The sequence below is a fragment of the Pristis pectinata genome, chromosome 4, assembly GCF_009764475.1.
Source record: "Pristis pectinata isolate sPriPec2 chromosome 4, sPriPec2.1.pri, whole genome shotgun sequence".
Lineage (NCBI taxonomy): Eukaryota > Metazoa > Chordata > Chondrichthyes > Rhinopristiformes > Pristidae > Pristis > Pristis pectinata.
The window spans coordinates 101847115-101872038 of NC_067408.1; the positions used below are offsets into that span (position 1 = coordinate 101847115).

The 24924-nt window shown below is 38.5% G+C and overlaps 1 protein-coding gene across 1 annotated transcript; it reads right to left on the minus strand.

The window, feature by feature from the left end:
• Positions 1-1761: 1761 nt before the first annotated feature.
• On the minus strand, positions 1762-3453 carry LOC127569706 (oligodendrocyte transcription factor 3-like). The gene has a single exon (XM_052014507.1). It carries the CDS (start codon positions 3042-3044, stop codon positions 2394-2396), a length of 651 nt encoding a protein of 216 aa, XP_051870467.1. The 5' UTR covers positions 3045-3453; the 3' UTR covers positions 1762-2393.
• Between the last annotated feature and the right edge of the window lie 21471 nt (positions 3454-24924).

Sequence of the window (24924 nt, forward strand, 5' to 3'; positions counted from 1 at the left end):
TGATTTTGTTTGTCCCGTTCTTAGACCAACATTAACATCGGTGCATGATCTTCGTGTCTGTGGGTGAATTGTATTAAATACGCATAGGATGTTGTGCAGCAATCTTTTCCTACTCTGGATTAAAAAATTCTGAACTCGGGAAAGAAATCATGAATTCTACAACTACAAAGTGCATTGGAAATAATCATTTGTTTAAGTAAGAAGGCAGGATATCCCTAAATTATGTGAGACAAGTTATACGAAAGATGCGATGGTATCTGAAAAGTTGCTCTAAGCAATGACACTATTTTCAAGTCAGACGCAGGAGGATGTGCCGATTTTAATAATGTAGGTTATACAATAAGGAAAAAACCAAGTTGCCCAAACTAAATGTTTTATGATAAATATTAAAACATATTTTGATATATCTGAAGGTGTCACTGCGTGTCTTTCGTGCTGCAGATTATTTCAAATAGAAAAGTTGCCAAAATGCACACTTGCAGGAAATATGTAAGTAGACTTAAACATTTTTAAAGTCCCACTCTCCTTAAAACAAACACCAGTGTGGATTCTACTTTCATCCACAAGGAAACGCTAAAAACTATTAATATTTATAATGAGATTCTCACCGTCGGCCTGAATGGCTGTGTAAGGCTGCTGTCAATCACAGAAAAGGAAAACTCGCGGTGAGGCAATGACACACAGATGTCCTCCTCTCTGATTACAGGAAATCTCACCGACTCAAATGTAAATAGACGATGCACCTTCCTTGCACTTGTAAACGGAAAGACCTGAAACACCCTCCCCTTAAGTTTTGCGCCGGCTGTTGATTTTGGTTTCCGCTTAAGGCAAATATGCTAGTTGGAAAGTTTGGCGATTAACTTTCAGTTTATTTTACATCTTCTGGACTGGTAGAGGGTCTTTTCAAACATTTCCAAGCAAAGGAAAACTTTTAGTCCAAGCTGCCCGAAAGCTAATAATGTTAAATAATCTAGTTTAAACCCCTCTGAATATCAACGTTTTCAAATCTCCCACCTATTAGATAACATTCTGCTATTTCATGCGAATATTTTCACATTTCTGTTTATTATACTCCATCTGCCACCTTCATGTGCAGTCACTTAGCTGGTCTCATCCAGTGTGGTTTCGGTAGGTCCCCAGAGCTATTCAAATAATGACTGCTTATTTTTCTCATAGTTTTGAGAACTACTAATACAATCAAAATAAGCTTTCAAAAAAAACAGTATATTTTAGCTTCCAGTCATATGAAACATATTATTTCCTGTGTAAAGTAAGAAAACCGCACAATATTTTCACAGTTCATATACAACTAGATAGGAAATGATATTAGTGCATTTGGTTAGAATGCTTACTGGGTGTTAGGGCATTAACTGTATATTGTCAACTTGATTATTGTATAGAGTATTGCTTTCAAATAATAACATCTGCTGTGAATGATTACTTACGCCGGAACTCATTTATTAAAGGATATTGTCGTTTTCTGTGCAGAATGTCAATTCGACTGATTGCTTAATGAAAGCAAGCTATTACTAAAAGTAAAATATTTACTATATCGCCCTACTTGTAAAAGGGAATGCGTACCTGAATACAAACACAATTCGAAACCCATCTGAACTTGTTCGCCCCGAATAAACTAACTTCCAGATAACGTGCCCCCACGATGGAGGGACCTCCTTGTGAGATCAATGCTCTGATGTTACGTTCATGAAGTTAAGGGAGCACGAAATAAGTGTGTAAAATAACACGCCAGCTCCAACTGTGTATATCAAAACATTTATTGCATATATATAACTGTACAATACATTTAATGCACGTGATTAGATTAGAACATTTGTCAACAAAACACTAACCGATAACACTTCAGCTTCTCGAGTTTTTTTCTTTAAATGTGATGCATTAATGAGATGGTATAAAACAAGGAGCGGCGCGGCTGATTTTTTAACAATAAATACCATCACAATTGTTAATAGAAGCTCAACGCTTTGTTAAGACGTAATTATTCTGCAATCAGAATGAGATTCTACAAAACAGTCCGTTTGGCTCTTTCATTCATAATAACGTACTTGCTAAATACAATAGTTTACTGCCCACATTGTGAGGACTACCAGTGATTTAGACAGTCAAACTGAAAAACTTTCTGCATATCTCTTCATTAATCCGAGAACAATAAGGAGCGTTGGCCCTGACATCAATGAAATTCTTATCTTAATTCACCTACTAACCCTAAGCATTAATATAAACAGTGAGATTCGGTAATAGTGCTTACAATGTAGAGAAAATAGCATTATTCTAGTTCAATCATTCGTGTCTCTTTTTAATTCATTCGTACAGTTTTTACAGTATCTGAAACAATTCCAATAATGTCCGAGTGCGATGTTTGGTGATTTCCAGCATCACTTGGGGAACCTCGCCTGGACACTGGGAGCGTTGAGACTGGAGGGGATGCAGTGAAACCTGCAGGCAGCACAAGCACAGGGAGACCCGGGCCACTGCTGGAAACAAGTCTGATCGTCCGGTGTCAAGGGGCACTTCATGGTCGGCGACGAGTGCCTGGGGCTGCCCAGGGTCAAGAGCGAAGGAGCGGCGCCCAGCAGCAGCGAGCCCCCGGCTGTGAGCACCGGCAGCTGGGCCAGTCGCGAGGTGGAGCCGCTCCTGCCGTACATCTCGCCGATCAGCCTCTTCATCTCTTCCAGGGAGCTGGTTAGCATCAGGATGTAGTTCCTGGCCAGCAAGAGAGTAGCGATCTTGGACAGTTTCCTCACCGACGGTCCGTGAGCGTAGGGCATAACTTCCCGGAGCGCGTCCATGGCCACGTTCAGGTCGTGCATCCTCTTGCGCTCTCTGCTGTTGATCTTTTTCCTCAATAGGAACTGCTCGTCCTCGGATAGATCCTTCTTACTCCTGGATTTGGCTGACGGGGTGGGACTGGGCGACTCGTCGGGAGAATGTGACCGATCGGCGGGGTCGACCTTGTGAGGAATGTTGTACAAGGTGGACGTGACCACTAGCAGTTCGTTTGGTGGCGACTTCAGCAACTCGCTCATGGTCTGAAGTCCAGTCAGTTTTCGGGGAATAATTAATAACGGAGCAAGCAAACGCTTTGTTCAGGTTTGCAGTTGGCTTTCTTCGATCTTCGCGAGCACCAAGGTGTAACCCGGGGTTTCAAGCTGCTACCGCTGGGTATTGCAGGCTTTTATGCTCAATCTGTGAGAGTCTCTGAGGAGTTTGGCGACAGTCAAACCTAAAATGAACCTGGCACTGGCAAAAGAGTGAAGGTATTTAACAGGGAATGGACAAGAATCAGCCAATTACAAGTCAGGACACAGGAACTGATCAACGCGATTGGTACAAGGCTCTTTCAATGAAAGGTCTCATCGAGCTCCCTCTACCCCCACCCGCCTTAAATCCAGATATCTCTATTTATCATTACAATTTGAAAACATTTATGTTTATTCCGCTACTGCGAGATCTTTTCATTCCCCCTACTTGTCAAGTCCTTTTTCTTCCGTAGGCCTCTTTGCCCTCTTCCTCCTGTATCCATTTACATTTGTTTCACATTTTATTTACCCTTCATTTCCCATTGGCTCATATAAAACGCTCTCAAAATCCCTAGAGATCGATCTTTGCTGTGAATCTAGTTTATTAAATATTAAATTAATAAAACATCAAATGCGTGAATGATACTTTAATTGCTTATATAGTAACGATCCAGTTTCGGGCTCCATGTCACATTCGAAGACACAAGAGACTGGAGATGCTGGAATTTGGAGCCAAAAGAAAACCGCTGGAGGAACTCAGCGGGTCAGGGAACATCTATGGACAGTCGACGGTTCGAGTCTTGACCCTTCACCTGGGGGAGCGCCGGTTTATTTTTAGCTCCCTGTAACGTCTGCTGGAATGTGCAGAGGTTTGATCAACGCATGAATAGGAACGATGACAAGCCCCAAATCTTCAATCGTTTGCTTATTTTTTTGATTGAGGTTGTTTGGATTACACTCCCCACCACCACACCCCCGCCCCCGCCCCCAAGCATTACTGCTATAATATAAAATCGTTTTTAAAGCTATTCTGCAACTGGATTAAAAACAGAAAATGTTGCAAACACTCAGCAGGTCAGGCAGCATCTGTGGTAAGAGAAGCAGGGTTAACGTTTCAGGTCGAAACCCCTTCGTCAGCTGGATATCCGAGTGCCATTGTCCTTGAAGATTTCCCTGAGCCTCCGTTCATGCCCCAGGGTCTTTACTGACAGCGGCGCCGGCAGCGCTGCTGTTCACTCGTCCTTTGAAACGCAGATAGACAAAGTAAAGCCCTATGTTCCAGTTAGCGATGTTAAACAGACACAACGAACACAGGCAAAACACTGGGAGCTAATGAGAAACATCTTCCCAGTACTCCGGACACTCGAGGGTTCTGTTGGAGCGAGTCAAATGGCATCGCTTATATAAAAATATATTGATGTGTGTCAACTCATAGTATGTGCACTTTCTTCACCTTGTCGACCAGTCACTTGAGAAACTGTATGTAGAACTGTACACATTGAAATTTAACATTGTAGTAAATATGATTTTGAAATAAATACTCGATTTTTTTGCGTGACTTAAAGAGACAAGGCGAAGCTCTTGAAAAAACGTTTTTTGTTAGTTAAAGGTGGGTGTTACAACTCAAAAGGGAAATGCCGCAGATGCAGGAAAATCTGAACTAGGTGAAGGAAAGTGCTGGAGACTCAGCAGATCAGATGGCTTCTGTGGAGAGTGAAACGGAGTTCATGCTTCAGACCAATAACCTTTCAACAGAATTACATAAAGGATCTTTAAGAAAGTGCAGAGGAAGAATCTTTACGATTTGAAACACAGAAGAATGGACATTAAAAAAAAACATAATAATGATCGGGCAACCATATGAGTTCCTGCGGAGATGATGCTCCTCCCCCAACGCCCTCCCAAGTACCAACACAAAGTGACTGACCTGATTGAGCAGAACTCACAATTCACTCAACACATTCACTCACCGCCAAGTCCCCCGGACGTGCTAGAAAAACTAAACACACACACGCATATACGCAGGGTGATGTGAATCAACGTTATGTTTCTTGGCGGTTTCATAGGAGATCCGAACAAAGAAAACATACATTGGAATTATAGTTGATAATAACTTTAAAAACACGTATGCTTATTTCACTCAGTTGTTCTTACCTATGCAAGTTGTTTCAGAATCAGGTTTACTATCACTGACATATGTCGTGAAATGTGTGTTTCGTGGCAGCAGTACAGTGCAAGAGATAAGACATAAAATTACTGTAAATTACAAAAATAACTAAATAGTGCAAAAAGAGGAATAACCATGTAGTGTTCATGGGTTCGTGGACCGTTCAGAAATCTGATGTCAGAGGGGTGAAAAAAAGTGCAAGAAAAAAACATGTACCTTTGAGTGCCTTCCACAACCACGGGACCTGTTTAGTTATCGAGCTCTGTTGATTTATTCATCGTATAACAAGTTAAATCGTGGAACGGGATCAACAGTTAATCCAGAACCAATCAGTTCCCTAAGCACACAGCCACCGTGTGACTCAGGGTATGTTAAAGTAGACCTGTCCAATGCACATCGGGGAAAGAACCGCTCTGGTCAGTGTGAAAAGACATCCTAAATCAGAATGGATGTCGCTACGGCAGTCTCAGGCTACTGCTTTTGCGCAGCAGAGTTTGGCAGGGTAGGTAAAGATCGCCTGCGATTGTAATTTAAAATATTGGGCCTACAATACGCCAGGATGAATTAACAATTGTGAGGAACAACCTTTGTTAGACAAAGAAATCCTATATTTTAAAACTCGCCATTTACTGAGTTGATATTCCAATTTATGTAAGCACAGCGTGCTTCAAAGAAACCTGGTATAAATGAAGCATTTTATTTAAGTCTGGTTAATTTATAACACGCAGGGCCACTGTTTATTTCAGAGGAAACGGGACAACTGGCAGGCGAAGGGAACGTTTCACTCAGCTTGAAAAGATTCCTGTTTTCTCATTTTGAGAGAAGCCGTCTCCAATGTTGGGTGCATTTAACCTGAAAACAAGCCTTTGAAAGGCACAGAAGAGCGAGTGTACTGAGGGATGCAAAGGAAAACAAAGGTGCCAGTGAAGTCACTTCCCTGCATTGGGTCCAGCCATCCGCTTTCTCCATGGCCCCATTTGAATGGACAGAATGCCGCAGGAAGATGGAGAATTAAAGGGAACAACCATCAATGCATAGTCAAAGGAGAAGAGGCGGCAGCACATGAGCGGATATCTGCTTCACTTTCACTCCCCGTCTGGCTTACAAAGGGGCTTCTGATGAATTATGGAATATTTCTGGCGCCAATGACAGTGACTTCGGAAGATGTTAAATGAAAATTAAAAAGGATTACTTGAGAAAAATACAAGAGCTAGTTTTCGAGAAGGAAAACTGCAATGAAACTAAAAAAATACAACGTATGCAAATAAACAAATAATATAGATAATCTCACTGAGGGTGGTAATGCGTATTTCAATTGATATTCAAGCGTTTAAACAAGCAAACAACATCTGTCTTAAATGGGGAGATACTGAGTTTATAAATAAATTGTCTCTGTCGAATGCATCCAGTGCCTCAGAGAAATTTTAGAAATTGAAAAACATTTTCTGATGTTTAATGTTATTATTTAAACAAAGCAAACGTCAAGAGCTGACTGTGAGTGGATCTTGTGCCCACACTGTCAAGAGAATACCTTGTTGTTTATCTCTCACTCAACCTACTGTGGGTTGATGGGTTGGTAGCTCTGTTGGCCCTTGGACAGGTTTTCTGTGGAACTAGTACTGTGGTTGTGGCTGGAGTCATGCACCATCATTACTTTGCACTTAGTACCTTGGGTGTCTTACTGGTCACATTGAACAACATATATAAAATTTCCATTATTTTTCATACATCTGACTGTTGTTGGAAATGACACTTAGTGTCCCGATTTTAGCATTTTATCAGCTATATGGCAACGACACAAGGAGCAGTTCTTTCAAACCTACCTCCCAACAAAACTCAAGCAGCATAAGTTGGTAATTAAAAAATTATGTTATTCCTAATATGGCTTGAAAGGGCTAATTGTAAGATGTTCAGAATTTCCAAAACTTTGGGTTCATGGATTGGATCCTCTCTTAGATGGTGCTTGTCCTTTACATTCTCATTGCCTGCATCTATGTTCTCCAACATATCTCAAAACATTTAGTTTCTACTGTGTAATTAGAACAGTTGGATTCAAATAGAGGACCAACTGTGCATCATATGGCTCACATAAGCAGCACTATGAAAAAAGCCACCAGTTCTCATTAAAATGCAGAACACCTTCACCCATTCATTTGAAACAGTTTATGTCTTTCTGTTGTATAATGCCTTTTCTACTCTACCATGGACTGCAGAGCCATCAATTAAGGGGGCATCAATTAAGGTTACATGCCGGGAATTCACAAGTGTGAGTGCTGAAAGCTTTGTTTTGCAGGCAGAATAAATTGGATAGAACATTGGTTATTTGTTATTCCATTGGTATGGATGTGGGAATAGTGAAATAAAAGTCTTATTTTCTGGATATTATTTTTACATCAAACTATTATTTGTCTTCTCCATCTTAGTGTTCCCTCAAGGTCAGGATAACTTCCTGCCAGTTCTGTGGGTACCGAGGTGGCTAATTTGGCTCCTGTAAGATCTGCAGAGAGTCACAGGTGGGACAGGAGGTACTTGATGAGGCAGTGGAGGGAACAGATGGGAGTAGGTCTGCAGCTTTTGAGGTCTGCTCTTCTTGTCTTAACTGAGCTTCCGTGTGTTTCCGAAGGAGAGATTCAAGATTGTCCATGCATCCCACAAGATCTGCTGCCATCTTGAATGGTCACAAATGAGGGATTCAGTGAGGATGTTACATTATTTAGGGGCTTTGAGATCTTCCTTATACCTCTGCCCTTCTGGAAATCTCTTGCCATTGACAAAACATAGAGTACAGAGTAGAGAGCTTGATTTTGTGTCTGGTGCTAGGCATGTGAATGATGTGGCCCACCCATGGGATTGAGCTGAGTACAATTAGAGTGTCAATGCAGTGAAGTGGGCCAGGGAGAGGATGCAGATATTGGTTCAATTATCCGACGAGTGATTTGGAGCAGTTCATTGATGGTATCATTCACTGTTTTAATAGGCTGTTGATAGGCCATAATCTCTGAAATTTTCAGGAGAGCAAGGATCACTGCTACCTGGAAGATTCTCTGCTTTATACCAGGATTGAAGTCTTAATATCTGAACACTCTTTTCCTCAGATAGCCAAGGTTGTATTGGTGTAGTGGAGCAGTGATGAATGTCATCATGAATGTCTGCCTTCACTGAGAGGTGGCTCCTGAGTTGAAAGTGCTCTATGTTTTCTGGCTCTTTTCATTGACCCTGATTGTTGGTGTATGGGTGTTATGCAGTGTGGGGACATTGACTGAGGACCTTTGTTTTGTGGACATTTAGTGAATGATCAACAATGTTTTGGGCTCCAAATGTGCTCATGTGCAATCATCATCTGTGTACTGCAGCATGACGGCTGAGGCCGGAGTGACCTTAATTCTGGAGTGGAGGTGGACATGTGTTGAACAACTCCCAATTCTTGCTGGCAGATTAGTTCTATTACTGTGGGAAGTGTTGTTGGGGAGTGAGGTGGGATATTGTGGTGCAAAAAATGAGGGGGGGTGAACCTTACTATTAGCAACACACTGCACAAAGAAGCTTAACATGATCTTAACCTCTACTTAACTGCCACATCCAGTCAGATGGTCTCACCCTATCAGAGATATTACCTTTGTTCTATCCATCCCTAACCCCATCTTCCCTGCTACTGAAAAGTAACTGGTTTCTTCTCTTTCCCAGTTCACATAAAAAAAACAGTTTTGTTTAGTTAATGACTTCAGTAGATGAATAGAGCATTGATGACTAATATGCCCCAGGAAGAAAAGAGGGTGGCAGTCATTCTATTACCCCAGTTTTCTCCCTTTAAATTACTGTTCATTTACTCACAGGTCTGAGACTATAAGTGTCAGTACTCCCTGCACATATTAACCAAACCAGTTTTCTGAGATTTTATCCCATGAGCACTCTGCAGGCTTTCTCATCATTTCTGCTCTTGATTCAAGATTTTCCAATAGTTGATGAAGATATTGTGTTCTTCTTTTCTGCATCTTTACAACTTGCATGTTCCTTCTCTGGATACACCTGACCAAGGAGTGCTTCTCCTCAGAGCGGGTCATTGACTTATGGAGGATGTGATGCATTTGCACTGATCGATAACTTGCTTCTCACAGCTTGTGATGTCTATATCTGTTTCCAGTGTGTCCTTCCAGAATTATTCTGACCAGCACTGGATCTCTGACCATTGGTGGCAAGTGAAATATGATTCATTCATTACAGGTAACTTACAACTACCTCTGCCTGGCAAAACTACCTCTGCTTTACAACTACCTCTACTTATTTGCTGCATTTTCAAAGTAATGCTGAAACCTGATAATGGACAGGAGTAGATCTGCTCCCCTGACCAAGAATGCCCCAGAAGCCTGGAGTGAGAGCAGAAGAACTTTTTTGCCATGTTTCTGCCACTTTTTGTTTGTCATGCTTGTGGAAAATGCAGTTCCCAGTGACCAAGCATCAGAAGAATTGGTGCTTGCATCCCTAACAATGTACACCAGGTCCACATTAATATTTCTAGTTACTGGTTTACATGTTTGAGTAATAAGGAATTAGTTTCCAATAATTACTAACTGTATGTTGAAAGCTGATTTTTTTTCTCTATGTCAACATCAGCTCGCACTTACACAACTTTATCCAGTGAAACAATGTTACAGAGATGGATTTAGACAAGACCTAATGATATAAAGTAAATGAAGCTGAAGACTTGGCTCATGGACAAATCAGTCAGCAATGTTGCAAACCGTCTTATTTAATCTCAATCATTGGTCAAAGAAAGTTAATTGTTAGGGATACAGCTTCTATCAGAGCCACATTTTATTTTACTCATTTAACTGTTGGTTTTGAGAGGACACAGGAGTTCAAACCTAGAGACACCAACCCACCTAGAGAACGTACAATTATTTCATTGGAGTTCTGCTGTCTGCTAGCAGAGGATTCTTTTCCTTTCTCTTCTTGACTTCGAGGACAGTGTGCTTCTCCTAGGAGCAGGCCATTGACTCATGGAGGATGTGATGCATTTGAGCTGATCTATAATTTGCTTCTCACAGCTTGTGATGACTATATCTCTTTCAGCGTGTCTTCTAGAACTTTTCTGACCAGCACTGGATCTCTGATCACTGGTGGTGTGGGAGAAATGGACATTTTTGGGGAGATCAAAATCTGGCATTCGCACACAATGTCCGGTCCATGGATTTTGATCCAAGATCATTACCTCAATGTTGGTGATATTGGCTTCAGTGAACACACTGCCAGTAGCACAGCACCTTCCCACTTGATGCATTGGTGCTTCTGGCATACTTCTCTGTAGTGTGCGGTGTGCTGCAAAACCAGTGGAATTGTTCAATGTTTGGAAAAGGTTTGTTTCATTTGTGAAGTTGGATAACTATTGTGGAAACAAAGTTGGAACTGAGTTATATATTACCATTTAGTTGGAATTTATAAATAACTGAGAAATATTCAGTTTAAATACCTAAATAACAATTTTGGCTGAAAAACATTTGACACTATCTTATCAATATTTTCTTCTAATCCCTAAGGTTATTCAGTCATGTAAACTTACTAGAGATTTAAAATTTATGGTTTTGGTTTATGTACTAATCAAATAAAAATCATCCATGCAATAAACTTTGTCTGAAAGTTTTGTGTTGATTGAAACACAAATAAAAGGAATTTGGCATCAGTTCCTGAGCCAAATTATGGTTGTTTTGTTTCATGCTTTTGTTTGGGTGCTGAGCCTTTAACTACTTATTCTTTACAATATTGAAAAGGCATTATATACTTCTGATCCAGCTCTCCAGGGTTTAAATGTTTAGTTAGGAAAGGCAGGTGCAGGCAATGGGAATGCAGATAACTGCCTGCACCTCTGTCCTCAATATCCCCTAGGAGATAATGAGAAGTTTACAAGCTGCTAATAGAGTGGAACCAATGTTGGAAGAATGCCCCTTATAGAACACATGCAGTCAGGGGGCTGCAGGTCTTTGGGAGAACCTCCATTTGGCCAGTTATCGTGACAATGCTTAAAATGGAGATTGAGACAATAAAGCTGTCGCCCTGCCAGAGACTGTCTGATTATTGCCATATTACCATTCTGTTTGTCTCACAGATGTCTCCATATATTACTACTAATTATATTATCATACTGTTCTTATTAATGTCAGAGCTCCTAGTGTGATGCCAAAGGCAACAGCAAAACACTGTGGCTTGCTTCTGTTCATGTAGGTCCCGGGACTGTGTATCTCTGTTTTCTGGTCCATTCAAAAAAAAATGGTTAGTCTATTCAATGCAACAGTATTGTGCTTAATTTTGATGTATTTGGAAGTCTGTGTTCAGTTTTTCTAAGTTGAGAAACAGTGTCAGTACACATGCTATAGGATGAATGGGCTCCTGCTGTGCTGCAATTCCTATGATTCAGAAAAGAAGGGGAGGGGTGAAAACATTGGTGGTGCAAAATAAAACCTTTCAGCATAAATTAGATTCAACATGGGCCAATAGATGGGAATGAACATACAAGTCTGTAGTCTAATTAAGCAGTATAGAATCTGAATAGTTAATACATTCATTGTTCTCTATGGAGACAGATGAGCTGCTTGCAGATGTTGCATTTTGCATAATATTCAATATAGATTTTTGTGAGTTTTCTTAATGTTCCAAAGTTTGCAAATTATCATTCTTATCATTTTTTTTGGATAAAACTGAACATCTTGATCCATGTCCTGTAATACAGCAGGAAGAGATTGTTTAAAAATATAGTTACCACAGTCTTTCCTGAGAATCATTTACAAAAGATATGGGAATTCTATATGCAACTAATTAATTATCGGTATTGCCTTTTTCCAAAAATAAATGAAAAGTTAAATATTTCCTTTCATTCTTTGTCGCTATAGCCTTCCACTCTAATGTTTTTGCCTTCTACATTTTCTGTCTTGTATGTTTTCTCATTGTCATTTTAATGATAATATAAAATGGAAAACATTCAGTTGGCTGCCTTTTATATACATCTCCTTTCTGATGATCATATTCCTTACAATAGTGCTGGGAAAAATCATGATTCATTCAGTTCCAAAAATTTTACCAAATGAAATACAGAACACTGAAATCTGTTTCAGAAGAAAAATCTTCCATTAAAAACATCAACCAAATCAAAGGAAGAATGAACTTGCCTTGGCTGAGTTGTCAATAGGAAGAAACCAATAATTCAAACACAACTTCTACTTAAAATTTAATCACTTGGAAAAATTAACAGGAGAGATATGACCTTCTGCCTTCAAACTGAGTTTAAGAATAGAGGTGAAATAAATTTGTTTCTTTCTCAAATGCCCAAGGTTCTTAAGATAAAAGTAACATATATATTGTGACTGTCAGACTTGATTAAATAAAGCTTTGAAAATACGATCTTTTTTGGTCAAAATAAAGAATTTTGAAATACAGAAAATTCTATTTCAATGTTGGTCCTGCAGAAAGTGCAAAAACAACATAACAGCTTTACTAATTCTATTCAACATTATTAATTAGCAATTAACAATAAAATTAGAAGGAGATGCCTACAAACATAAGAGTACTGAAATATCTGCTCTGCTTGTTGTCTGGCATTACTCTGGTAGGGGTCCACCAGAACTAATTGTAAAAGAACTTGGGACTTGATAGAAATAAAGACAGAAATTGCTAGAAACACTCAGCAGTGTGTGGCAGCATCTGTGGGGGAAGAAAAGGTTAATGTTTCAAGGTTGATGAATCTCCATTAGAACCGAAAAAGTTACTTTTAAGCTGACAAGATGGTGGAATAGAAATGGATAGACAAAGGGAATATCTTTGGTAGGGTGAGGCTAGGGTTTCCCGTGGTGATACAGTGTTTACAAAGTGGTCTGGTTGATAGGTTAACGAGGGAAGTTAGAAGCAAGAAAAAACAAAAGGATATGTTAAAGTGTGAAATTCAGGTTAAAACTATTGCAGAGAACTGAAGCTAAAAGAAGAATGCTGCACCATGCATTATCTGTGGAGATAGAAAGTGACTTGATAGGTTATGCCAAATTACTAACCAGAATTTTTTCTTGGCCTGAAAGTCATCACCATATCATTTGGATGGTGTAAATCTAGAGACGGCTATGCCAACTGAGATCATGGAAGGCATGAGTCGGCCTTTTTAAATGGGACTGAATTACCTCTGGATACCTTGGTTGAGTTAATACCGTATCTCTCATGATACATCACACTTCACTTAGACTGGTCAACTCCACATGTACAATGGACTGGGAGATCAAACAGTTTACTGTAAATGCACTCTGCCAGACAGTGTTGCTACATGAATATAAACATGATAATGTGAATTTTAGACACTTTTAATGCTTTCCTCCTGTAATTCCAATGTTTGTGTACATAATAGGACATGAAGAGTTCTTAACTTCACTAAAACAAATTTTACACCTATATATTATTTTAAATGGGATTAATTGGGTAGGGTTTGTTAATCTCCTCCAAACTTGCACATGGTTATGGATGCTTTAGCTGACCAGAAATACAGCAGGAGTATCAGCTTTTACTCCTTTATGTGGAGATCCATTCCCAATAACTTAAACAAGGACAAAAACTGCTATGTAGTTTGATTAATAGATTTCATTCTTTAGTGTTGTCACTTACTATTGAGACTAACTTAATCAGTTAAAAAGCAGCAGCAATATTCTTTCTTTAAAAAACAAATTTAGAAGACAATGTTATTAAATTCCATCAATACCAATTGTCTGGATTAGTCAGATTAGGCTCAAAGTACCTGCAGAGCACTGGCTTAAACATAGAATCATCAATTCTATTATGCAATATTATAACTGTTTATGTAAGGTGATGTTTCACAAACAGTGCCGCTATTGTACTTTGAACGTCCACTTACATATCTCTTCATATTTTAATCCTAAACAGGTCATGTATGTGTCTTTGAACTACATTTCTTACATGTGAAACAAACCTAAGGGTCACCTGACAACCCTTTCACACAAAATGAAACAAAACCTTCAGCTATAATCTGAATTATGTAGAAAGCATGAGTTGGAGCATTTAAATGTGTTTGTTTCATCATGCTATCTTTTACTATACAGCTGATAAACAAAAAAACTGTTGTTTAACAAACACCTGCCAGCTGACTTTGGGTCATTTGATTAATTAAAATTCCTGTAGTCTTCTTGGAGGGTGGACATGTGGAGTAGGCCTAGACTGTGCTACTTTCTGAAAGTTATAAAAGGCAGTTTCATTCCATTCTTCATTTCATTCTTTGTAACACATGCAGCTGCCCAGTGACTGAATCTGCCAACATTGGCTTTTATTTAAGCATGCTACCCCAAACCCATTTGTGCTTTCTTTCCTGGTTGTTTAAAACATTTAACTGGCAAAACATGAGCACTTATTCATTGTCGTATTCAGTTAAGGCAATACAATTACAATCAAGCCACTGATTGTAAATATTCTTGTTTTCCTTCCAATAATTCATCCCAACCTTCTGCAAGCAATGACTGTTTTGTATTTATTCAATAATTGGCATCTAAATGTATAACTAACATTAGCTGGAGTTGATCCATAGTTCTCATGTTTACTCTTTTCATCACTGCTCATATTTTCATTTCTAATGTAAATATTAGGAACATTGAAGCATGTAGGAATAACAAAAATTATCATTAATACAAAGCTAAATAATGCATATGATGTAAATCTTTTGCTTCTGGCTGTTACGATAGCAAAGATCAGCATAGTCCAGTCTCAAGTTCAAGAGGTGCCACTCTACATTTAAAACAAAACTGTAAACAATGTTTCTCTTTAATTCTGTTTTTTGATTTCTCTTACTGTAACTCGTCAGTTAACACTGCTGCCTTGCAGATGCAGAGTTCATTCCTGACCTCGGATATTACCTGTGTGGAGTTTTCATATCTCTCTGAGACCGAATAGATTCCCATTAGGTGCTCTGGTTTCCCACCATACAGCAAAGATGTGCTAGCAGGTTAACTGACTATTATAAATTATGCCTTAGTGTGAATAAATGGCAAAGGGATCAAAGGGAAGTGGATAGGCATGTGTGAGACAATATGTAGCAGGGCTGTAGAGAAATAAGGAAGGAGGAAGAGGATTGATAGGTTTGTTCTGCTGGGAGCTGGCATGGGCCTGATGGGCCAAAATGGCTCCTTCTCTGTCATAATAAGCAAATGTGTATCATTCCACTGCTGACTTTCTCTGCTATTCCGCTTTAGCTTGGGTTCATCTCTTAGATCATAACCACTATTAACCTGTACAGATCTAAATTGTGTTTGTTTATTTTGACTTGAATTAATATCACAATTTTATTAGACATTGACCACACAGAAGTTGCTTTTCAGCACATTATTAATTCATAAATTATCTGCCAGTGTGTACTGTGTGGTCAGAGGCAAACGAGTGGAAAGATAATGGACTTCACCAAAGAATGATATTATAATTGTCAGGACAGGGTTATGTTATTACAAACTTTTAAGCACAAGTCTCTATCTCTTTGAATTCTCCTCAATTAAATGACTGGAGGAATTCATTACAAATAAAATCCACATGATGTCCTTGGTATCACATCTTGTGACTCTTGCCAAGTAGATTAGCTAATACTCAAATCTGTAATGAACTGAAACGTGTTGATTTACCTCCCCACACCACTGTCACTTTGAAGATGCAGCTTGACATTATAATCAGCACAGTCACACATAATACAAGTTTTGAACAACGTTTACATTTCGCCACTTTACTTTAGTGCCCCAGATATCAGATTCTATCCGTACAGATTTATTTCCAAGTAGTGCCGGATCTACTTAAAATAATAATTGTTTCAAATGTAAAGCACATCAACGCTGTCAATTACAAGACTTAAGGAGATTCGTGAATTCATCACAAAAAAAAGAAGCAAGTTTTTGTTTTGTTAAAACTCGCCATTCTTCAGTAAATTGGTTGCAACCCATTTAATTGCAATCATTGAGCACATGTGATGGAGCAAGCGACAAGGTGCCATTGATGGAGGACAGACAGAAATAATCAACACAGTCTCTGAGCCCTCAAAAACGATTTAGAATCTTGAACAGATAGATGGGAGGTGAATATCTTGTCTCAGCTTTGTCTGAGGTTTATCGTATCATCGTCAGCGCGACCGGCTTCGTTCTATACACTCTGTGAAGTGTGATGTCTCGCCCTGTATGTAAGACAGGTTTGAATCAGATTTGGTGCAACCCCCCTGTGGGTATTGATCTCCTACATAAAGATGGCATAAAGTTGATCATCACCGTTGCAGGGGGATTGTAATGATAGTTGTTTTAGACCATGCATGAAAATGTGGCAAAACGTGTCTTATTTAAACATGCAAAATGCCCTAGTCTGTCGTTTTCAGAAATTATCTGAAACTAATAGAGACGCCACAGCTGGTAAATTAACTGAGCTTGCTTCAACCAAACGTCTTTTACCTAATCTGTTATACATCGTCTCGTGAGAGGCTTGATGGGAACGTAGTTTCTGTAGTCTTTTTTGCGTCTTAAAGTGAGGCCCTTAAATTAAAGAGGCTTATTTCCTGCTGTACACTGATCTAGCGACGATGATAATTTAAGAAGGACATTCATGCAATTGAGCTGGTAATTCAAGTGCATTACCATCTAGTGCAACAGTCTATCTGTCCCTACAACACCGTTGGAGTGGGGTTTCACACTGTTAGAAAGAGAAATCTTGAACAAGTGCATAAAATTGTTTCCTGACCTGGAATGTCAAGAGAGTGTGAAAATAACTGCAGCGTCCATAGAGTAACAACCAAGTTATCACTGCTAAATATAGTATCATATTATTTATATTATCACTGTCAAACTTTCGTTGGTAAAACCATTTTATATAAAAAGTGGGCTAACGTGAAGAATTTTACAAGGTGCAGGAACTGACAGATGAGCAAACAAATTGATATTGAAAGTATTCCTTTCACTTCTTCAAAAAAATCACAAAACAGCTCAAAGACTGCGGTCAGTCTGTCTTCTAGCTGTGTTTTTTTTTTAATCTGACATTGATGGATTTTCTTCTTCCAAAGTACAAACTAAGGAATATCAAAGCTAGGGACACACTTCTGGTTAAAGAGGAAGAGCCACACCATTCAGTCCTACACAATTGTGTTGACTTTGGCAGGGCTAGAAAATGATGGATGATGTGACAGACTTCAGATTTGGCAAACAGGAGAGTTTAATCCCCCCCTTAGGCTAGCCATGTGCATGACACTGAGTCCCCCTGGCGGGATGGGGCACCAGAACAAAGTGTCAGGGTGGCCCAGATAATAATCGCATGATTCATGAGGAATTAAAACTCTAAGGCTGACAATATTCATGAGTTGGGCCTAATGCTGATGTGAAAATGATTCTGAGGAGTTTGTCAAGACACCTCCAACAAGTGAAGACAAATGACAGAAAGAAAAATCTAAAGTTAACATTAGAATGAGTATGAATGGACAGGACTAGGGATCAGCCTGAATTTGTTGACATCCATCATGGTGGCCTCCTTGCATCTTGGTCCATTTCACTACTGTTCCCTGCAAAGTCACATAAAATCCACGATGTATTTTTAATTGTAGTCTCAACAGTGACAATATTTTAAAGAAGTAAACCAAAACAATTTATTTCTGTTCATTTGTATATATTTGTAATAAAACAAAATTTGATTTAAAAATATAAACAACTTTTTTCAGTTCTATACAGTTTGATACATTTTAGTGGACTGGATATGAAATATTTTCTGGTGTAAGCAAATATTCCAGATTGCATGGTAGTATAACTACAAAGATTATAGTTTGTGTGCATGTGAGCATACTTGGTCATTTATTTATAAATGGCCTAAAAAAAGTTTTACTCTTATTATGAACTAAGATACTTGCACCTTTTACGACCTCAGCACGATCCACAGAGCTTTAAAATCAATGAAATACTTTTAAAATAGATTCATCTTTTGAACATAAGAAATATAGCAGCCAATTCTCACCACAGCAATGTGATAATGAGCAGATAATTTGTTTTTGTGATGCTGTTTGAGGGATAAAACACTGACCAAGAGACCAGGAGAATACTGCTTACTCTTCTCTGAAATAATGCCAAGGGGTCTTTTGCATCCTTGCGAAAGAGCAGATGGAGTTTTGATTTAACCGTTCATTTAAAACCCAGAACCTCAAGCAGGTCTGCAGTGAAATAGCTGTTTACTTAATAAAAAACACGAGGAACAGAAAATATAGGATAAATTTCCAACCTCTTGTTCGGGCAGGGAACCTCACCTGCTGACTGTGTATTGGAAATGCAGGCACGTACCGCACTTCACTTTTTTTTGCTTAGTTAATTGATGATTGGACAGTGCTTGGGACGGACGTATGTTTCCAATCTGCAACCCCAACAGGTGAGGTTACCTCATGCAACAGGGTGTGAGTACAGTCACAAAGTCTGAAAGAACGCTTTATAATTGTACTCACTGGCTCTTCCATGAGCTGCTAATGCGGCTGGCAGCAACGAAAATCAACTTGCAGTGATTTGAACTTCGCTCGTTTCAGATTTGGCCAATTGATCATTGTGTTGAATGTTGGTTGAAGGAAAATAAGGCAGAAAAAAAGAAAATATTGGAAATCTGAAGATAATAATTAGAAAGGGCAGCTGGATTTGGGATTCTGGCTGAGCTGTGAGCTTTCTTGGAATCTAATATAACCTAAATACAACAATTAACAACCTTTAAGGGGGAAAACCGCACTAGCTAAGTATTGGAGACACAAGAGAGTGCAGATGTTGGAATCTGGAGCAACAAACAATCTGCTGGAAAAACTCAGCGGGTCGAGCAGCATCTGTGGATGGAAAGGAACTGTTGACGTTTCGGGTCGAAACCCTGCTTCAAGTCCTGATGCAGTTGGACCCGAAACATCAACAATTCCTTTCTTCCCACAGATGCTGCTCGACCCGCTGAGTTCTTCCAACAGATTGTTTGTTGCACTAACCAATTATTGTTGGAGAAAAATTGAACTATATTCAATAATCTATATTTTAATTGTTGTACATTGCCAAATACAAAATAAGAACTCTTCATCTTTTCAAACTGCAGTAATACTGAAATCTAAGGCCCAAATCCATATCTGCAGTTTAAATTCCAGGCAGACGAAATTCTTGTTTACGAAAGCAAGATTATGTAAAACCAGGAATCTGATGGAAAAATAGTGAAAGCTCTGCAGTTCAGGCAGCCTCTATGGAGTGAAGAAATGAGCCAATATTTTCATGCCTTTATTTTCATGATCTTTCAATTAAACGTTGGCTCCAATCTGACTGGACTTTCAAACGTACATCACTTCATGGCCTCCCTATGCCCCACTTTCCCACAGCAATGACAGCGGAACTACTGGTGTTCACCGTTATTACTCGGTAAAACTGGTACCAACTTCGGAATCTACGCACACACGTAATTTAACATGGAAATCCTGTCGGAGTATTTGCCCTTCCACGGCAAGCTTTCCCGCCTTAATTATGGGAAAACTTCAGGCATTTGGTAAATGCTCCCTTAAAAAGAAACCTTTAACCTTCCGTCTTCTTGCTGGAGGATGGCGCATTTTTAAAAGACACATTAAGAAATAATTACTCCTTTAAAAACATTAAGGCTCGAGAAACAACTTTTATATATGTTAATTGTAATCACTTCACAAGAGTACCTTAAAACGTAAAGGAACTTAAAACATCAGGTTTTAAAACTAAATTGATTTGTATATTTTAATTGCTTCATTAACCAAATTATTCCATTTGTAACTTTGCTTCTCGCTATACTGTTTGTGAGAATTCTTTAACATGATTGGCTGATCAATTGGTTTGGTAGCTTCATCTTTGAACTGACTCCAATTGCAACTTGTTTCAGAAGCAGGGAAATTCTGGCCGTAGGGATCAGTAGGTCCTTGTGGAGAGTGACCCTTGAGGTCAGAAAATCCTGGAAACACTCAGCAGGTCAGGTAATATCTGTTAACGTTGCTTTCCCGGTTCTGACGAAGCTTCCCAGACCCACAACATTAACTATTTCTCTTTCCACAGATGCTGCCTGACCTGCTGAGTGTTTCCCACACGTTCTGTTTTTGTTTCAGATTTCCAGTTATTTGATTTCTTTTTACATTTGAACTTAGGAACAACAGGAAAAAAAACAGAGAACACGAAGCATAAAGGCAGCAGAAGGCCAGTGAGCTCCAATGCCTATTGCAATGTCTGGTTGATCTAACACCTAACACCATGTACAACTTTGTCTTATATTCCCTTAATCTCTTGGCTAGCAATATCGGGTTTTACCTAGCCTCAATTATAGTTTGTAAAAAAGTTCAACATTTTATTCTCACTTCCACATAGTACTGTTTCCTAACATCACTAGCTCTAGTTCAAGAGTCAAAGTTATATCCCCTTGTTCAAGGCTTACTAACTAACAGAACTTTTTCTTGGTATCTACTCTGTCAATTCTCCCTAATCTCTTAATTTCATTCAATTTACTCCTTAATCTAAATTATAGAGAATACAACCCTAATTTCTATCATCCCTTCTCATAATTTAATCCTTGGTGTCCATACATCATCCTGGTAGATTTATACTACAACCTCTCCTTCCTTCCTTCCTAAGATGTGGTCACAGAACTGTTATTTGCGGTCCAAGCATTATTTTACGGAGCTTTGTGGAGCGATGGCGTAACATCTATCTTCTTCCACTCCAGTCATCTCATTATAAATACCAGCACTCCATTAGCCTTTTTGACTCCTTGCTGTAGCTGTCCACAACACTTTAATGATCTACACAAATGGATTACACATGCTATTTCTCTTTTTTACCCTTGCTTGTGAGGTCAGATTGTGGTTGAAGAAGGAAATCATAGTGTTGTACAGCACATACACAAACCCTTTTGCCCACCACGTCGATTGCCAACATTGTGCCCATCTTAGCTAAACTGAATTTTTTGTGAATCAAACACGTAGTAGAAGTACATGCTTCAGGAAAGGCTCCACATCCTTTTGCACTCTTTGCCTATTTACAAACTTGGTCTACTTTAAAATATTTCTTCATAAGGCATTGCTATTATTTCAGTTGCTGCTGAAATCTAGTTTCATGACAAATTAAAAATTTTGCATACTTTAATTCCTTTTTTTCCTCCCTTTTTAATGACACCTTCTTTCTGCTACGGAAGTCCTCTCTCAATCCTAAAATTCTTCAGATTACTTCTGATGTACCAGTTGTAGACAAGCAAGCTGTCATAATGTTAATCCCATTTGTTGCAGAATTTGAGTAAAGGGTATCAATTCTTAAAAGAACATCTTCGGTCTAACAAGATCTCAGGAAGTATGTGCACTGTGTTGTTTCTTTATTAGGTATTGGAATGCCACTACCATTCCAAGCCACTGTTACTTCCAGGCTCTTGCAGGGCACCAGCTAGTCTGCAGAATATATCCAAGTAGAGCACTTAACTGATTCCATATTTTTCAGAGAAACGCCTTTACTGTTTTCCAATGATATCGAGGCACCGAACAAGGACTTATAGTACTTGACAGATTTCCCAAGAACCCAAGCCTTTATCGATGGAGTTATGATGTCTGTCAAGGCTCTACAGGTAAAGTGCTCAATGGATGCTTTCAATGTTCAAGTGGTTCAAAACCACCTTCACCTCAGATCAACACATATTATCCAGAACCTAAGTGTGAAGCTTTTATTCCATACCAATTCATGTGGATTAGTTGTAGATTCCTAATGAAAGAAGATGTTTGTTTGGAGATTGGGCATTTATTTTATTGAATTTGGATTTATTCAGACAAGAAGCTGGTGTAATGTTTGAAAGAGTTATTTATAACTTAATATAAATGTGGATTATTAAAATATTATTGGTGTATGGTTTATATTTCTTATTCCAAAGATGTACAATTATATATATGGCGTATAACTAATCATTACATCATCAATAATTGTGACATAATCATCGGTAATATGCTTCCAAAAATTGTAAATATAACCTATTACACATGCATCTTTTGACTGAGCTGTGTTATTTCTGAAGGGGGTTGCATTAACAGGCAAATATTATTGTTTAAAATTATAATTGCATAGATAAAGTACAGAATAGTACACTCTTCACATTTTGAGTTTCTCATCCCATAAAGCAGAGAGATACCAGTGCTGGGAATAAAATACTTTGAGGACGCAGGAACATTATCAAATACTTATAAAGCAATATGCAGCACAGTAAAGTGTAGAAAAAGACTATTTCTGCTTCTCCCAACAACCTACCTAAGTTTAAATTGTGGTTTCTATATGAGATTATCATGTGGAGTGGGGTGTGCTGCTGTGAACCCATGCCCATCATGATGAAAGTTGAACTTGTGAAAACTACTTTCATCTAGGACTATTAGGACTACTAACAGGCAAAGGAAACTTTAGTCCTTTTAGTCATATGAAACAAATGAAATTCTACTCCCTCGCCATTCTGTGTATATTTTGTTGTGTTGATTAGGAGTTTAAATGTGCAATAGCTTCTTTGCTATGTATTCACATTAATGCCAAAGCACTGAAGGACATTCAGTGAATCAAAATGTACCTGATGGCCATCTGTTTCACTGGAGCAAAACCACAATTACTCTGAGGTTAGAGTGAAACAGTGTGATGATGTTGCGGTCTTAATTCTCAAGAAAACAAAGGGAAATAGCAGATTAAATATCCATATATCCTAAATGATTATGTCTTTTTAAAATTATTGGCTCCAATAAATGCATCATTAGTGTGAGACAGGAAAATTAGCATCCTCTTCTGCAACCAATAAGTAAAATTAGTAAATACCCATTTTTGTGCCATAACCAATATGATTCAATCCAAAACAAACAAAAGAAAGTATTCAAATAGAGTTTTCACAAATAGATGATTTGCAGCAGCACATTTTATATCTTTGTGGCATTTCTCGGTTATTTAGTTCTCAAAACCAATTTATGTCTTATCAATTAACTCCTTTAAGAAGAAGTCAAACTGCTGCCTTGTTAAGAACAGGATTAAGTATCATAGAATTAATAAACAAATAGTGATAAGTAGTCAATAGACCAATAGGCTAGAAAGTACTATTACAGATATTACCAGACTAGTGGGGCATTTAAAATACATCAAAACTTCCTTTGATATAATAGACACAAATATGTTACCATAGATGTCATAAAGTAATATTAGTACAATGATTTCTTCCCTGTGGTGGTTTCCATTTTTTGGAGATCAAGGTTATGCAATCCAGCTTTAATAACATTAAGCTTGCCAATAAAGTAGTTAAGTTTAAAGTGTCTTTCATTACCTTTCCTTGAGGAATTCCAGAGGTTTACCTTTCTTGAAAATCAATGGTTACTCACCTCTCTTCGAAGGGCATCAGGGCTGTAATAAAAAGCGGAGATGAAAATTTAGAAGACCTTTTCTAAAATTTTATTTTTTGAAATTAGTCCATTAGGAATAAATGATTCCATCCTTTTTTGACTTTCCATCAGGATTTCTTCTATTGACTTCCTGTTTTTTTAGTCAAGGTGCCATGTGAAGGCACAGCCATGTGAAAGTAAAAATAACTGCTCAAAATCTGAAATAAAAACAGAAAATGCTGGAAACACTCAGCAGTTCAGGCAGCAACTGTGGAAAGAGAAACAAAGTTACTGTTTCAAGTCAGACACCATTTTCCATTTTTATTTTATAGACAATGTCATTAAGTACTTAGAACTAAATGATTCAGTTCCATTTATGCACAGATGAGGCATGAGTTGATATAGCATTGCAGGTAGAGGGAGGGCTTTGGGGGAAGATGAAAGAACCGTCTGTATAAATATTTATTTACTACATTGCACCTGTTAATTGTCACTGACAATCATGATTTAATAGATATTTAAGAAAGATACAGTTATACAGTGCTAATCATGGTATCAGGTCATTTCTAAAGCACTTTATAGTTAATGTAACAGTTTTAAAGTGTATTCACTGTAGTAATGCATGAATGGAGGAACTAACTTACATCCACAAGTAAACACATGATTATGATCAGATATTAATCATCTGTGCAATATTGGATGATAGATACATATTAGCCAGGTTCAGCAGGGATACTAGCAAGATCTGGGTTCAATCTGACCTCAGGTGCTGTCTGCGTGGTGTTTGCACATTCTCCCTATGACTGCATGATTTCTTCTGGGTGCTCTGTTTCCTCCCACATCAAAGGAACATGTGGTTTGGTCCCAATTGTATAAGTAGGTGGTAAATCTAGGGGGGTGGGAGTGAGTTGACAGGAATGTGAGGAGAATAGGTTACAGGAAAAATGGTGGGGGATGGATCGCTCTGTGGGCTGGCATAGACTTGATGGCTGAATAATCTCCTGCTATGTTGCAAGGAAATATGGAAACACCCTCTTCGCTTTCAAATGGAGCCATGAGATCTTGTACATCCATCTGAGAAGGTAGACAGGCCATCAGTTCGGCATCTCACGCCAAAGACAACACTTCTGACAGTGGAGATCTGAATCTATATCATACCAAAATGTCAGTTTGAATGTTTGTGCTGGTCTCCAGGCTATGAATTTTTGAACCCACAATCTTCTTATTCAGCAGCAATAATGATGCAAACAGAGGCATGGTTGACAATTTATAGTTGCTCCATGGTTAATAAACCACATGTTGCTAATTTTAGCATGCAAACTTTCTGTTTGTAGATATAATTGCAG

Coding starts and splice junctions, on each gene's coding strand:
- LOC127569706 (XM_052014507.1), bottom strand. CDS start 3,044: ATGAGCGAGTTGCTGAAGTCGCCACCAAACGAACTGCTAGTGGTCACG.